The sequence below is a fragment of the Monodelphis domestica genome, chromosome 8 (genome assembly GCF_027887165.1).
Source record: "Monodelphis domestica isolate mMonDom1 chromosome 8, mMonDom1.pri, whole genome shotgun sequence".
In the NCBI taxonomy this organism is placed as follows: Eukaryota; Metazoa; Chordata; class Mammalia; order Didelphimorphia; family Didelphidae; genus Monodelphis; species Monodelphis domestica.
This window is the reverse complement of record NC_077234.1, coordinates 132,389,055-132,405,726: the sequence shown is the minus strand read 5'-3', so window position 1 is coordinate 132,405,726 and position 16,672 is coordinate 132,389,055. Positions and strand designations below refer to the sequence as shown.

Sequence of the window (16,672 nt, the reverse complement as noted above, 5' to 3'; positions counted from 1 at the left end):
TCACATGAGTTGCTGTGTGACATGTAAAAAAAAGCAATCCTTTGAAATTGTGAATATTTGTCACAAGTTCTACAGATTTAGCAAATCCTTCAATCTTGGAAGAGATATTTTTTAAAAGTCTATTATTATTACCATCATTCCAAAATTTGGTAGGAGAGAAACCCAGAAAAGCCTCTGTATTGTTGATGAAGAATTCCAAAAATAAGAAATCCATTTTGAAGCTACTAGGCTTCAAAGAAAAACCATTCTCACCTCCCAGATGAGATTATAACACATCACCAGTTAACTAAGCCACTTGGGTAACTCCCTCCCTCTTGATATGAGACTGTAACAGTGTAACAGAACTATCTCCAATATGTCCCAACCATTTATACTTGGAGCCAAGGACTAAAAAACAAAAATCACTTCCGGTGTGTCATCCATTGCATTTACAATAAATGCAGAAATGGGGAAATACAACATCATTGCACTCTTACTTCAACTACAAATGGACCCTTAACTCTTGTTACAAACAACTGAGAGGCAAGCAAATGAATCATCAGTTAGAGGTAGGGATGCTCCCAGATATCATGTCTGAATACCTGTTAAAATAAATTTAAATTATTAGACAATTAAATTGTCAAATGTAACAGAATATTTCAATTTTGATAACTTATGAAGTGGTTAACAGTAAATTACATATGTCTTATATTCAGAATTGTGTTACAGAGACTTCTTCATTCTGGGGAGGGGAACAAACTGAAACAGTTAACATCCATGAGGCAATGAGGTCTGAAATGGCTGAAAATTCACCTCCAGACTCTTTGAGGTTCCTTCCCCACCCAAGTACCATCATTCATCATGATCCCTTTGTCCACACCTCTGGGGTCCCCCATACTGAGGGGAGTTCTTGCACTGAGTATAGATGTTTGGGTGTGTGTCTTGATTTGCCTCATTTGAATAACTATTCCTCCTACCAATATTACTATTCCTGAAACTTCTATTCCTATTTTCCTGATTTCTCTTCTTACAATTCATAATTACATTACCCATCACAAAAGTAACATGTTAGTGGCTTTTTTGTGGATTCTTGTAAGGGAGCTAAGATCTCTCCTTGCTTTACCTTTCCAACATTTCAGTTAATTCTTTTATTTCCTTCCTCAATGTCTCTATTAAAGTAGCATTCTCTTTATCCTTCTCCCCCTGTTTAGCAGTCAGTTCCTTTATTTCCTTCCTTAATGTTTCCACTAAATCAGTGTTCTCCTTCTCCTTTTCCTTATGTCCCTCAAAAGCATAAACTGTCACTCTTTCAATTCTTTAAGGTCCATAATAGGCCAGTTTGGACAGGTAGTCATAAAATAATTACTAACTACCTTACAACTGTTTTTAACAAATTGTATTCTGATTGGTCTAACGTCCTGTTCTCTATCCAGATCAAGCTCAATATATCTTCCCCCAGCTCAATAAGTCTATCCATAACCTGGGAGGAATTTTCACTCTCTCCTTGCTTAAGATTTTTGAATTTAGTTCATGTACCAGGCCTATCAGAACAGCCTCTCATAGCTTTTAGCAAAGCATTTCTAGCCTGGAAAAGTTCTAAGTAATCTTGCTCTGAATTTGGGTCTCATTTAGGATCTTCAGTTGGCCAATAAGTTGTTCCCTCTCCTTGGGCCTGATTAACAAGAGACAGAATTTTATTCCTTTCCCTTTCTGTTAGAATGACCTGGAGTAAATCTTCTACATCAACTCATGTGGGGTTATATGTATGAAAAATGTTCTCAACCCTATTTATTAACAAGATAGGCTCACTTTCAAATGAGGGAAATTTTTCTTCGAATCCCTCTATGTCCTGTAGAGAAAAACTTGTATGATGTCTAATGTTTATTAAATCTCCATGTCTGTTATATGTAGGAACATCTCTTAGAGGGAAAAGACCTTTATTTGAATCAGCTGTGGTAACTGTTGCTTGACCTATATTCTGGAGTTCAGTGGAGTTGTTTGCAGTGAGGCTAGTAGGGGAAGGGTGTAGGGTGGTGGAATGGATCTGGTCAGTAGATGGGGAGGCAGAGTGAAAAGATTTGGAGGAAGGTCTAGGGTTGTGGTGGGGAAGAATGGGGGAGGGTCTGGGGGTGGGGTACAGAGGAGGGGTGGGTGGGACTGGGTACAGGGTGAAGAGGAATAGGAGGGGTGAGGTCTAGAGGAATCTTAATAAGGTGAGTGGGAAGGAGGGTATGGAAAAGGATTGAAGTAGAGATGGTACAGGTGGGCATAGTTAGAAGGAGTGTACAAGTGGTAGGATATTAAGGGAGGGTAGAGAGGTAGATTGGGGGGAAAGGGGATGAGCAAGATCTGACAGGGAGAGGAGCTGAAAGGTTCAAGTCCTGGTTTGAGTCAGTATGAGGAGAAACCTCTTCACAGGCCATGTGGGATTATAGAGTGTGTTTCTTGCTAGATTTCACTGAAGGAGTTAAGCTAGAGTGGTTTGGTTCCAAGAAAGAATGGTTTCCTCACTGGAGGGATGGTCGATTTATCAACATGATATGCCCACAAGTGCCAGTATTTATAATTGAACTCTTTGTTTTTAATGGATAACTTCAAATCTTTTAAGGTCTTGAAGTCAAAAGAGCCATATTTTGGCCAGGTAAAAGATATGTCCATCCATGCCTTACAAAGCTTTCTAGCTTCTTTCTTTGTCATCCAATTGTCCTTAGGTAGATTGGGATCAGCCCAAGAATTAAGAAATTTATGCAGGGGTGAATCAACAGAAATATTTCCCGATTTCCCTTGATTTGTTGCAGTATTTCCCATATTGTCTAATCTGTATGTCTTATTTAAGCTAGTTTGAGTATTGATAAATGGTCAGCTTAAACAATGAAAAGTTCCTAAAACATAAAAAAATGGAGACACAAAGTTTTTCAATGCTATTGTAGAAGAAGATAAGAGGAGGTTTAAAACAAAAAGGCTAATGTAAAGAAACAGTAATTGTTGCACAGTAATAGTATCAATAATGAATGTGTATTTAGTGTAATAATTTTTGTTATTAATAATAATATGTATTTATTATAATTATCAATGATATTAATGACTAATATATGAATTTATTATTATTATTGTTAATAATTAACAATAAAACCATGAACAATTATCAATCATCAATAATAACCATTAGTAATTAATAATAGGAGTGACTAATAATTATTTTTATTGAGTGTAGGATTAATACTATTGTGTTCTAAAATTATTTCTTAATATTACATGTAATTAATTTGATTTAATGTTGTCTTTGTTCAATTTTAGAAATTGGCTTTAATTTAAATTCAATATTATTAATATTTCTTATTAATAATCCTTTTATTTAAATATATTAAATTTAATAGCATTATTTTAGATTACTAGTAGCAGTAGCAAAGAATTCTTTTTATTATCCTGCAGTTTTAATTCTTGATAGTTGGTGGCGCTATAAATGTGTGTTGAGTGGAAAGTACTTGTGGGTAGACCTTTACCTAAAAGCAGTCAGGTAAAGGAAGAGAAAGAATAAAGATGTGGCTTTTGATATGCTAAAGAAGGCAGGCAGGCTTCAAGGAAAGCTTGAGAAAAATGTGGCTTTTGAAATGCTATAGGAAGGCAGGCAATCTGCAAGGAAAGTTTGAGGGTGGGAGAGGGAGAGAGAAAAATTCAAAGAGAAGTTCCTTGTAAAAATGCAGTCTGAAGAAATGTGCTGAGGGGGGAAGGGCAGAAAGAAAATAATTCCAAAAGGCATTTCATCTTAGCCCAGTTCTAAGGACTGTTTCAGGTGGGTAACGGAAAAGGGAAAGAAAAATGGAGTTAAATCCCTTCCCCTCCCCCAGAGAAAACAGCCACCTGTTTTCAAAGTTGGGGGGGGGCAGCGAGCCTCTAACTCTAGTCCACAGCATGGAAGGACTCCCATGATTAATGCCTGTCTCTGAGCAGATTCCCTGCCCCAGTGACCCAGCGGGTGTGGTACACAGGGAAAGTTAGTCCGACACTGGGCTGCGAAAGATATGTTGAGTCCTAGTGCCCTTTGGTTAAAAAAAAAAAAAAAAAACTCCCTCCCTTTTGGAAAGGGGGGTGGGGGACTCCCATGCCCTAGGCTTTGCTGAGCTGAGGAAAGGCAGCAGGCATAGGGGAGCCCATCTCAGTTTCCCCAGTATCTCAAGCCTGGGGAGAGTGCAGAGGTTGGGGAGAAACAGGAGTCTACCCCGTCGTCTACCACCCAAATCTTGTGCAAAAGGGGTTGGGTAGGGTACCAAATGGGGAGAGTCATTATTGATTGGGGGGTAGGGGGAACTGCTGCTCCCCCACTTGGGTCCTAAAAACTCCCAGTTCTGTTTGGACCAAAAGCCGGGACTTCTGCCTCCACTCTCCCAGGGAGCCCCTAACTCTAATCCACAGCCCAGAAGGACCCCCAGGATTAATTTAAGGAGTGTCTCCTCCCTCAGTGCAGCACCTGGCTGAGCAAAGTGGCAGTATAGCCAGCGGTTTCGCGTACCCAGGGAAGTCATGGGCTGGGATGGGCGGGGTTCCTGTGCTCCGCCCGGGACTTTACTAATCCACCCTGGGCTACAGTAAAAGAACAGAGGTGGGGAGCCTCATGGAAGGAAGTTTTCTCACCAGTCCATCCGAAGAGGAGCTTTAGATGGTTCTGCTTCTCTTTCTTAGCCAGCTTCATTCATGCAGGCAGGCGCAACTGAGTTTCTATTAACCTATGCTTACCTAAGCACTTACTTCTCACTCTTCACAAGCCCAAAGCCTTGACTTTTCATTGATGTATAGCACGTACAGGCATGCAAACATGGCACAACAATGTTATTACAGGAATGTTTGATGGACAGGTCAAGGTACTCAGGAGGGGAAGGGAATGAACTTCCTTGACACAGTATGTAAATGTAAAAAAAATATGGAAAATGTATATATGATATGATATGTATTCATTTGAATGATATGTAAAAAATCAAGGGATTAAAGAGAAGATTGCATTGAGAGAAAAGGGAAGGGAGAGATAGAATGGGGTAAATTATACCACATAACAGGCATGAAAAATAATCATTGAGAGAAGAGTATAAGGCTCGTGACAGGCAATCCTTAAACTTTACTATTATTGTAACTGGTTCAGAGAGGAAAAAATAGTATGCTCAGTGGAGTATAGAATTCTATCTTACTCTACTCATTGGGGCATAGAATTCTCCTACAGAGAAAGAGAAGAGGAATAAGATAAAGGAAGAGGGAGCTAGTTGAAGAGAGGGGGAACTTGGGGGGGATGACAAAAAATAAAATACTACTGAGGAGGAACATAAAGAAAGGGAAAAGAGCAGGATCTAAAGGAGATAATATGATGTAGGGCAATAAACAGTAGTCATAATGCTGAATGTGGATGGGATTGTAAGGGTTAGAAATTTGATTAAATTTATGAGTTACAAAGAATTGTTGTGGTCGGCATTTATAAAATTAACTCAAGTCACAAGGATGTTAGTAGTTTTATTACAGCACAGTAGAGATAGTAAAGAAGGAAACGTGGGAAGGAGGTAGAAAATATTGCCTAGCTAAATTAACTAAGTGCAGATCTGAGTGCCTCACCAAAGAGAGAATCCCACCGGAGACAGGAGAAGAACTGAAATGCTAGTGTCTCTGCCTAAGGTCTCCTCAACCCAAGTAAGTCACCAAAAGCCAAAGTCTTTGACCACCAATGCAGAATCTCCAACTCAGAAGTTCTCCAATGCAGAAAAAATGTCATGCAGAAGAATTCTTCTTTCAGCAAGAACCACCATGGCAGCAGAATGAATCACAGTTCCCTCTGCTAGCTGGTTTTATAAGTAGTTTTATCCACATCACTTCCTGTCTCCCTGGTTTCTCCTTCCTTTTACTGTGGGCTGGTCTATCACATCTCAGGAACCAATCAATGTTTTTTTTTAATTTGCCTGGGCAGTGCCTATGGAATCCCACTTCCCATCCTCTGAGGATGTGAACTTTTATCAAAAAGATTCTCAGTTTCCTTACTGATTAAGTTAAAAGGGTGAATTACTCCAAGTACATGATTGATTAACTTAAAATAGACAAAGGGAATAAAAATCCTCTTTCAGAAGATAAACTCACTCATTAAACAGAAGCAGATAGCACAGTGGATTAAAAACCAGAATCCTACTATATGTTGTTTACAAGAAACACATTTGAAAGGAATAATAACCTGGAGGAATTCCATGGGAATTGAAATGACCTCCAGGAATTGATTGATGCAGAGCAAAAGGAGCAGAACCAGGATAACATTGTACACAGAGATTGATACACTGTGGTACAATCAAATGTAATAGACTTCTCCATTAGTGGCAATGCAGTGATCCTGAACAACTTGGAGGGATCTACGAGAAAGAACACTATCCACATTCAGAGGAAAAACTGTGGGAGTATGAAACACAGAAGAAAAACAACTGATTGATTACATGGGTCGAGGGGACATGGCTGGGGATGTAGTCTCTAAATGAATATCCTAATGCAAACACCGACAACGTGGAAATACGTTTTGATCAAGGACACATGTAATACCCAGTAAAATTGCATTTCAGCTATGGGAAAGGGGGAAGGAGGAGAGGGAAATAATATGATTCTTGTAACCAAGGAATAATGTTCTAAATTGATTCGATAAATAAATAAAAAAATTTTTAAAAAGAAACACATTTGAAGCAGGGTGACACAGAGATTCAAGGTAAAAGGTGGGAGCAGGATTAATTATACATTGTCTAAAGTAAAAAAAAAAAAAGCAGGAATAGCAAACATAATACCAGACAAAGCCAAAGTAGAAATTGATCTGATTAAAAGAGATATGGAAATAAATTACATTTTAATAAAAGATACCATAAACCATGAAGTAATATTATTACTAAGCATTTATGTACCAAATGGTATAGCATCTAGATTTATAAAGCTTAAGGAGGAAACATATAGTAAGACCATACTAGTAGGGCATCTCAACTTTCCCCTTTCAGAAGTAGATAAATTGAACCAAAAATTAAAGAAAGAAAGGGAAGTGAATGAAATGTTAGAAAAATTAAGGTTAATAGATATCTGGAGAAAATTGAACAAGGATAAATTAGGTCATAGAAATAGTGCAAATAAACACAGAAAAGCAGAAATGATAAATGCAACTTTTTCAGGTCATAATGCAATAAAAATTACAATTAGCAAAGGTCAATTGAAAGGCAAATTTAAAAGTAGTTGGAAACTAAGTTATCTAATTCCTCAAAACCAGTGAGTCAAAACAGAAATCATAGAAACAATTACAGACTTCATTAAAGAGAATGACAATTAGGAGACAGCATATCAAAATCTATGGGATAGAGCAAAAGCATCATGCCAGGAAAAATTTATATTATTGAGGGCCTGTCTTAACAAAATGGAGGAAGAGATCAATGAATTGGGCTTGTGACTTAAAAAATTAGAAAAAGAACAAATTAATAATCATCAGATAAAGGCTAAATTGGAAATCCAAAAAATTAAAGGAGACATTAATAAAATTTAAATAAAAGTACTATTGAACTAATAAGACTAGGACCTGCTACTTTGAAAAAATAAATAAAATAGATAAAGTACTAATTAAATTAATTCAAAAAAGATAATCAAATTAACAGTATCAAAGTTGAACAGGAAATTAAGATAATTATTAAGATCTATTTTGCTCAAGCATATGGCACTAAATATGACAATCTATGTGAAATTGGTGAAAATTTACAATAATAAAAAATTGCCTAGATTAACAAAAGAAGAAATAAAATACTTAAGTAATCTCATCTCAGAAAAGGTAATTGAATAAGCCATCAATGTTCCTATGAAAAAGTCCCCAGGGCCAAATGGATTCACAAATGAATTCTATCAAACATTTAAAGAACAACAAATCCCAATACAATACAAATTATTTGACAAAATGAACAAAGACAGAATCTTACAAAATTCTTTTTATGACAAAACATGGTATTGATTCCAAAGCCAGGCAGACCAAAAACAAAGAAAGAAAACTACAGACCAATCTCCTCAATGAACATACATGCAAAAATCTTAAATAAAATACTAGCAAAACACTCCAGCAAGTTATCACTAAGATCAGATGGGATTCATACCATAATGCACAGATGGTTTAATATTAGGAAAACTGTCGACAATAATTGACCATATAAATAATCAAGCCAAAAGAAATCACATGATCATCTCAATAGATACAGAAAAAACTTTTGACAAAATATAATACCCACTCCTATTTAAAACCCTGGAAAGTATAGGATAGAAAGGCTCTTCTTCAAAGTAATAAATAATATATGTCTAAAACCATTGCCAAGTATCATTTGTAATAGGGACATGTTAGAAGCCTTTCCCAAAAATGTCAGGAGTAAAGCAAGGCTTCCCATTATCCCCTCTATTATTTAATATTGTTCTAGAAATGCTAGCAATAGCAAATAGAGAAGAAAAAGAAATTGAAGGAATTAAAGTAGTCAGTGAGAAAACTAAATTATCACTCTTTGCAAATGATATGATGGTATACTTAAAGAAACCTAGAAAATCAATTTAAAAACTACTGGAAATAATGAACAACTTTAGCAAATTTGCAAGGTACAAAATAAACCCACATAAATTTTCATCATTTCTATGTATTTCCAACAAAACTCAGCATCAGGAGTTAGAAAGAGAAACTCCATTTAAAATCACTCTAGATAATATAAAATGTTTAGGAATATATCTGCCAAGACAAACATAGGAACAATTTGAACACAACTACAAAACATAATCCACACAATTAAAAATGAATCTAAATAATTGGAAAAACATTAATTGCTCATGAGTAAGATGATCTAACATAATAAAAATGATAATCCTACCCAAGTTAATTTATTTATTCAGTGCCATATCTATCAAACTACCAAAACTCTTTTTTTTTAGAATTAGAAAAAATTATAACAAAGTTCACCTGAAAGAACAAAAGATAAAGAATATCAAAGAAAGTGATGGATGGGAGTCTAGCAGTACCAGACTTTAAACTTTATTATAAATCAGTCTTCATCAAAACAATATGATACTGGCTAAGAGACAGAAGGGTGGATCAATGGAAAAGACTTGGTGTAAATAACCTCAGCAAATTCTTGTGTTCAATAAACCCAAAGAGCCCAGCTTTTGGAACAAGAACTCACTATTTGACAAAAACTGCTGGGAAAATCAGAAAACAGTATGGGAAAAATCAGTTCTTGATCAACATCTCACTCCCTATACCAAAATAAATTCAAAATGAGGAAATGACTCAAATATAGTGTGAAATCATAAACTAGGTGAACATAGAATAATATACCTGTCAGATCTGTAGGAAAGGAAGGAATTAATGATCAAGCAAGAGATAGAGAACATTACAAAATGTAATGTGAATGATTTTGATTATATCAAATTATAAAGTTTTTGTACAAACAAAACAATTGTAAACAAAAATTAAAGGAAAACAAAACAATAAACTGGGGAAAATCTTTAGAACAAAACTCTGACAAAGATTTAATTTCCCCAAAATTTAAGGAAATAAGTCAAATTACAAAACAATCAAGTCATTCCCCAATTGACAAATGGTCAAAGTACATGAATAGGCAGTTTTCACATGAATCAATCAAAACTATCAATAATCCAATGAAAAAGTGTTCTAAATCCCTCCTGATTAGAAAAATGTAATTTAAAACAACTTTGAGATACCACCTCACACCTAGCAGAATGGCCAATATGGCAGCAAAAGAAAGTGATAAATGTTGGAGAGGATGTGGCAGTAATGCGTTGCTGGTGGAATTTTGAATTGATCTAGCCATTCTGGAAGGCAATTTTGAATTATGCTCAAAAGGGCTTTAAAAGAATGCCTGCCCTTTGATCCAGCCATAGCACTGCTGAATTTGTACCCCAAAGAGATAATAAGGAAAAAGACTTGTAGAAAAATACTTATAGCTGGGCTTTTTATCATGGCAAAAAATTAGAAAATGAGTGGGGAATGGCTGAATAAATTGTGGTATTTGATGATGATGGAATACCATTTTGCTGAAAGGAATAATGAACTGTAGGAATTCCATGTGAACTGGAAAGACCTCCAGGAAAGGATGCAAAGTGAAAGGAGCAGAACCAGGAGAACATTATACACAGAGACTGATACACTGTGGCACAATCAAATGTAATGGACTTCTCTGCTAGCCGGATGCAATTACCCAGGACAGTCCCAGAGCAACTTATGAGAAAGAATGTTATCCACATCCAGGGAAAGAATTGTGGGATCAGAAATGCAGAAGAAAGACATACGATCAATCATGTAGTTTGATTGGGATATGATTGGGGTTTTGATGTTAGAAGAACACTAATGCAAATATAAATAACATGGAAATAAGTTTTGAACAATGATACATGTATAATCCCATAGAATTGCTTGTCAGCCCTGGGAGAAGGTAGAGAAGAGCTGTGGGGGAATCATGAATCATGTAACCATGGGAAAATATTCTAAGCAAATAAATATTTTATTTTTTAAAAGTCTACCAACTTTCTTTTCATATACTGCTGGATTATGTAAATGTTATAAAGACTTTTTGGTTGTTTTTCTTAGAAATGTTCATAGAAGTTATATAATTAAACTTTGAGAGTATAGTATGGCAGGCAACAGGGTAGCTCAGTGGATTGAGAGCCAGACTGAGAGATAGGAGATCCCAGTTTCAAATTTGACCTCAGATACTTCCTAGCTGTGTGACCCTGGGCAAGTCACTTAACCCCCATTGCCTATCCCTTACCACTCTTCTGCCTTGGAACTAATACACAGTATTGATGCTAAGCCAAAAGATATGGTTTAAAAAAATTTTTTTTAATAAAAAGAGTATAGTATGGATTGTACATATGTAACTTTTGACAGTCATAGGACTTGCTAAATTGATGCCAAATGAATCTTTATGAATATCAGCTATAGTAAAATGATTATTGAATTTGGAGTCAGTAGTCCTGGGTTCATATCCTTGCTTTGTCAAGTGGTATATAATGTGACATTAATCTCTATAAAAATTAGAGGATTAGACTAAACTCTGTAAACTTGTGATCCTAATATCCTTATGTCTGTTTATATTTTTCTGCTGTATTTCTCCTTCTCTGGAGATCTTGAAGAGGGAGGATAATTAAAGGAGTGTTTTCATTTCAAGACTTTTACTTCTTAGGAAATGAAGCCCTTTTTTCATTAGAGACTGCATCGGATTATGTGAAGGATGATAAGGCTTCGTTTTATGGTTTCAAGTGTTTTGCAATTGGATATGAATTTAGTCCTGGTTCTGATGAGGTGAGAGTGAATCTTTTCTTAATTATATTAAAATAAACTTTTTTTGGTAGGCAACATTTGACTTCCAAATGTCAGTTAAATATTTTGTTTAAGGTTTAAATTCATTTTTAAGCTATTATTTGTAAGTAAATATATACATATACATATATATCTTTACACACACATTTGCTATTGGATGGGCTACATTACATATTAGGTTTTCTTTTTTTTTTTTTGAAGCATTCTTGATAAATGGAAAAAACTGAAATTTGAGTTACCTTATAGAAACTACTGTGGTGAAGGAAGCTCAAACCACCTTTCAATATCTGATTACTAAATTTTGTGTCAATCTTTATATATTAGAAATTCATAAACACTGTAAATCAAGAATTGATTTACTGTTTTGTTAGTTGACTAGATTTTGAGAAGTAATGGTGAAAATGTTGATAATGCATGTTAATGAATGTTAAATTAAAGTTTCTCATGTATAGATGTTGGGGGAAAGGAGGTGAACTTGTTATTAAACATTTACCAGAACATCTTTGCCTTAAGTTAACCAAAAATCTGTCATGTGATCACAGATCTTGTAAATACAGCTAGTAATAACCTAAATAAGTAATTAAAAAGTAGATGTGTAAAAAGCCACTGGTAAAGTGAATTGAGTTAAGCATGGTTCCTTTTCTCCTTTCTTAAGTCTAAATGCATTGTATACTATTTCAAACTATTTTGAATGTTAAAAATGTTTTAGTCACATTCATTAAATTCCATCTGATCCTAATTTCTGCCTCATATACCAAGAAAATATGGATGTGACTTCATAATACAGAGCTCTCTTAATATATATATATATAAATATAAATTCCCCAGAAATCCACAATCATAGATATGATTTCTCTTTCTTGTACTTCTCTGCTGCTTAATGGAGTAGGGAGGAAAATTAAACTTGAATCCATGCTCTGAATTTTTCCCTTTTTTCTTCCCAAGTGGTTTATAATTGCAACATAAAGGGAATGTTTAATATATACAGTAAATTGTCATTCCCACAATTATTCTTAATTCACTTAGTTACTTTTCTTTGTGGTTACTGACAACTTTCTGGTTTGTTATGTGGCCAAATCTATATTTTTTCCAAATGTCCAGAATTTAATTCAACAAAACAAAATAGTTTTTCAGTGAATGGTTAACTTCCATTGAATTTAATAAACATATTTGAAGCCCTTAGAATTTGTATTTACCAGCTATTGGAGATGAATTGGTTTTCTCCTGAAATTAGTTCAGCACTTACCTAACACAATTTTCTTGAGTGTGTTCAAATGTATTTTTTTAATCCCTTGCCCTCCATCTTAGAATTAATACTGTCTGTTGGTTCCAAGACATAAGAATGGTGAGGGCTAGGCAATGGGAGTTAGGTAACTTGCCCCAGGACCACACAGTTGGGAATGAAAGCATATTTTTTGAGATCCTGCCAATTGTGATTTTATATAAACACATTATAATAACCTGAATATTGACATCAGGCACAAAATTTTGAATTAGAAATTTAATTTGTAATTTTATAGGGAATCATCCAATTGGAAAAAGAATTAGCCAATCTTGGTGGGGTTTGTGCAGCAGCTCTAATGAAAAAGGATCTAGCACTTCCTATTGGTAAGTATATCTGTATTTACTCAGACATTTCCTACCCTGTATCACCTACACACTTAAATATATATATATATATATATATATATATATATATATATATATCTTCCTTTGTTTCTCTCTTACACACAAATGCACACAAAAACCACTGTATTTCCTCCTCATAATGCCTTCCTCAAAGCTACTTATTTTTTACTTTAAGTCACTAGTCTTGCTATGTATAAGTGGAAATTTTGTACCTTTGAAATACGTTCCCCAGAATTCCTTTAATATTTCCCAGAATTCCTCTCCTCTCTCCACCACATTGTATGGTCACATTTTGTGTATAGTTGACTGGAACTCAGCCTCTTGCTTTTTTCTCTCATGACATCAGCTAAGTTAGTTCTCTCTTTGCTCTAGCTTTTATTAATAAATCTTATTAAATATAATGCTTGAGGTTATTTTATTAATTTTTAATCTCTACAGCTGCCAGAAGGACCTCTATTCTAAGTAAAATATATTTATTCTAGATCTCTGAGTTAGATTGAAAGGAAAGCTATGTCATCTAGGTTTGTTACTGTTTGCCTGTAGTCAGGTAGCACTCTTTTAAATTCATTTCTTTCCCCCATCACTCTACTATATTCCTAATAAAAAATGTATTAATTATGGAAAGGGAATTCTCATTGCCTGAATATAAAGCATATATTTAAAGTATTTTCCAAATATTTCCCCCATCAATTCCTTCTCTGTAAAATGTTTTCATTGCTTAAAATTTTTTTCAAGTCTTTCAGGTAACTGCAAAGTAAAATATTGGATCCTAAATATAGCTTCTTTTGCCTTTAACTGATGCTAAGAACTAATAGCAGATCTTTGGTATCAGAATCTTGGAAATAATTAAGAATTATACAAATTAGCTAAATGCCCATTAGTTTGAGGTAGTGCAATTCTTTACAATATAAGGATGAAAATATTAGATTAAAAAAGGATAGATATAAGTATAGTATATGCTTTTATCTTAAATACATGTTACAAATTTCATCTTATATTTTGAACCACAGTCTGTATGAAATAATTGTAAAGTTTTTTCATATGTTGGAATTTTAATGCAGAATTGTGTTTTAACATTTTTTCATCAAAATATTTAATTTGTGCAGCAGGTAATGAATTGGAGGAAGATCTTGAAATTCTTGAAGAGGCTGCTCTGCAGGTAAATATATTATACTTTATGCTGTAAGTAAGTCATGAATCCAAAATTGCATTTGACCACTGATTTTAAAGTAATATTCATATTCACAGTATTATCAAAATTTGGATTTGAAAAACATTTAGAAACTATGAAATTAGCTCCAAGGCAACAATGAAATTGAATGTGTACTTGCTGGGAAGTTATATTATTATGGTATCTCCTAACATTTCACTTGGGTTTTGTCTTTATAGGAGACATATTGCTGCCTTTGTTTACAGAACAGAATTTTACTGTTATCAGTAATAATATATATACAGATGTATATGTGCTTATATGTGTGTTTATATATATATATAGTTATCTAAAATAATATGTAAATACTTAAAAGAAATACAAAGATATAAATACAAAAGAAATATGAGGTCTAAGGGGAAGTTAGCTAGATGGCACAGTGTATAGAGTGCCAGGCCTGAAATCAGGAGGACCTGAGTTCAAATCCAGTTCCAGACACTAGCTGTATGACCCTGGGGTTGCTATTTCATCCCCCTTTACTTTGGGTTCCTCATCTGTAAAATGAATTAGAAAAGGAATTGACAAACTAGTCTGCTATCTTTCCCAAGAAATCCCCAAATGGAGATCACAAAGAGTCACCATGACTGAAATAACCAAAGAAGGGGGAAGAATAGAATCCTAATTGACTAGACTATTTAATAGGAAGACTTCAAGGAAGGGGCTGGCATTGGTAGAAATTATATAAATTCAGTGAAGATAGAAGAATACATTTGGGCCATAGGCAGCAACTTGAACAAAGGCATAGGTAGATGTAAGGTATCACTACCTCTTTCCTGGATATGGGTAAGTATAGTAAATATTATCTGGCATATATGGAGAGGAGTAATTAGAGATAAGACTGGAAAGGTAGAATGGTGCCAATTTGTGAAAAGGAATTAGAAATAGGGCCTCTGATCACATTTTTTGCTGAATTTTACTTTGTATTGAATGAAAAAGAGCCAGAGAAAATACAAGTATTAAATGCTAAATTTTTATATGCTTATCCTAATATAATCATACATGAGCTTTAAAAGTTTTCTGGCCTATGGGGCAGACTTTTTATGATGAAAATATGCTGGTTTTAAAGAATCCTCTTTGTGGATATATCATATGTAATAATTTTTCCATGAGCTGATGTTTCAGTTTTCTGTTTTACCAAATAGGTATGCAAAACTCATTCTGGCATTCTTGGAAAAGGTTTAGCTCTTTCTCATTCACCAACTATACTAGAAGCTCTTGAAGGAAGCTTGCCACTTCAGATTCAAAGCAACGAACAGTCATTCTTGGAAGATTTCATTGCCTGTGTTCCAGGATCCAGTGGTGGACGACTTGCAAGGTAATGTGATCTAATTTCATTCCTTCTTTTTAGCTTGCTTCATTTTTTAACCTTAAAAATACTATAGTAGGAAAATTAATTTTGACATACAGCATAAAATGATCTACTTAAACTTTATGAATAAATACAAAAAATAAAAAATGATCTCTTCCTATACTTTACCCTCAACTCCTCCACTAATGCAAATTGGCAGGCAGTTGTTCTATAGAATCTCTGAGATTTGTCTGGGCACTGAGGGATTTACTGATTCCTAACTCACCTACAGTTACTCTGGCTGGTTCATTTTGCCATTAACTGTGGCCATTTCTGGATCATTTATATATTCCTTATATCTAGAAGATGGGGCAGGAAGGTAATGGGAAAACATGCTTCAAAGACCTGTAAAGTTATAAGATTTTTAGAAAATAAAACCAGCAAAAAACATTTTTAAAATGAATAGAAATGTCAGACAGACTTCCAGTCCTCAAGATGAGCATCCCAGAGTCAGTGAGGACTTCCTTTCCCTAGCCGCTAAGCTGTTTGGTTGCACTTTGCCAGGAACTGACAACTCTGAGTCAGGACTTTGGCTAAATAGAAGCAGTCAGTCCTGGGAGGGGAGGGGGACCTGCCGGGAAGGGAAGGGAAGGGAAGGAAGTGAAGAAGGATCTTTTGTGTTTACTATTGTAAGAAACTAGTTCTGTTTTGTTTTTGTTCTTAAAGAAAAAAGTTTGTAATTATTTCTCCAAATGCCATGATATATATATATATATATATATATATATATATATATATATATATATATATATATATATATATATATATATATACACATATATATGAATAAGGAAAAATGTTTTTATGCTGGTTAGGAAATTGTATATATATTTTAGTTCCATCATTAAACTAGTCAGAGTTATAAATGAAGATGTTCAGAAAAAAAAAAGAAATAATAATGTAAATGCCTTGGGAATTTTTGTTTCTTTGCATTACACTAACCAGGGAGGGAGAGTTATGGGGCAAAAGGGGATTGTGGAATAGTTCATAGCTGGGAATTGGGAAGTCCTCTAGGTATAGTTTTATAATCTTGGGGTAGGAAAGGCACTATGACTGCAAAGGCACCTTTTCATGCAGGTGAGGGATTTCTAAGTTATAGCATACCCCATTAATGCCCGTAACCAAACAGAAATGGAATTTTGCCAATAGATTTTTTTTT

At 34.6% G+C, this 16,672-nt stretch overlaps 1 protein-coding gene across 1 annotated transcript in view; it reads left to right on the top strand.

Moving 5' to 3' along the window:
* The window catches only part of MYCBP2 (MYC binding protein 2), a 382,851-nt gene that overhangs the window by 240,407 nt on the left and 125,772 nt on the right, over positions 1-16,672 (top strand). Inside the window, 4 exon segments of the mRNA XM_016425002.2 lie at positions 11,190-11,308; positions 12,847-12,934; positions 14,062-14,114; positions 15,308-15,480. Coding sequence (XP_016280488.2) covers positions 11,190-11,308; positions 12,847-12,934; positions 14,062-14,114; positions 15,308-15,480 — 433 coding nt within the window.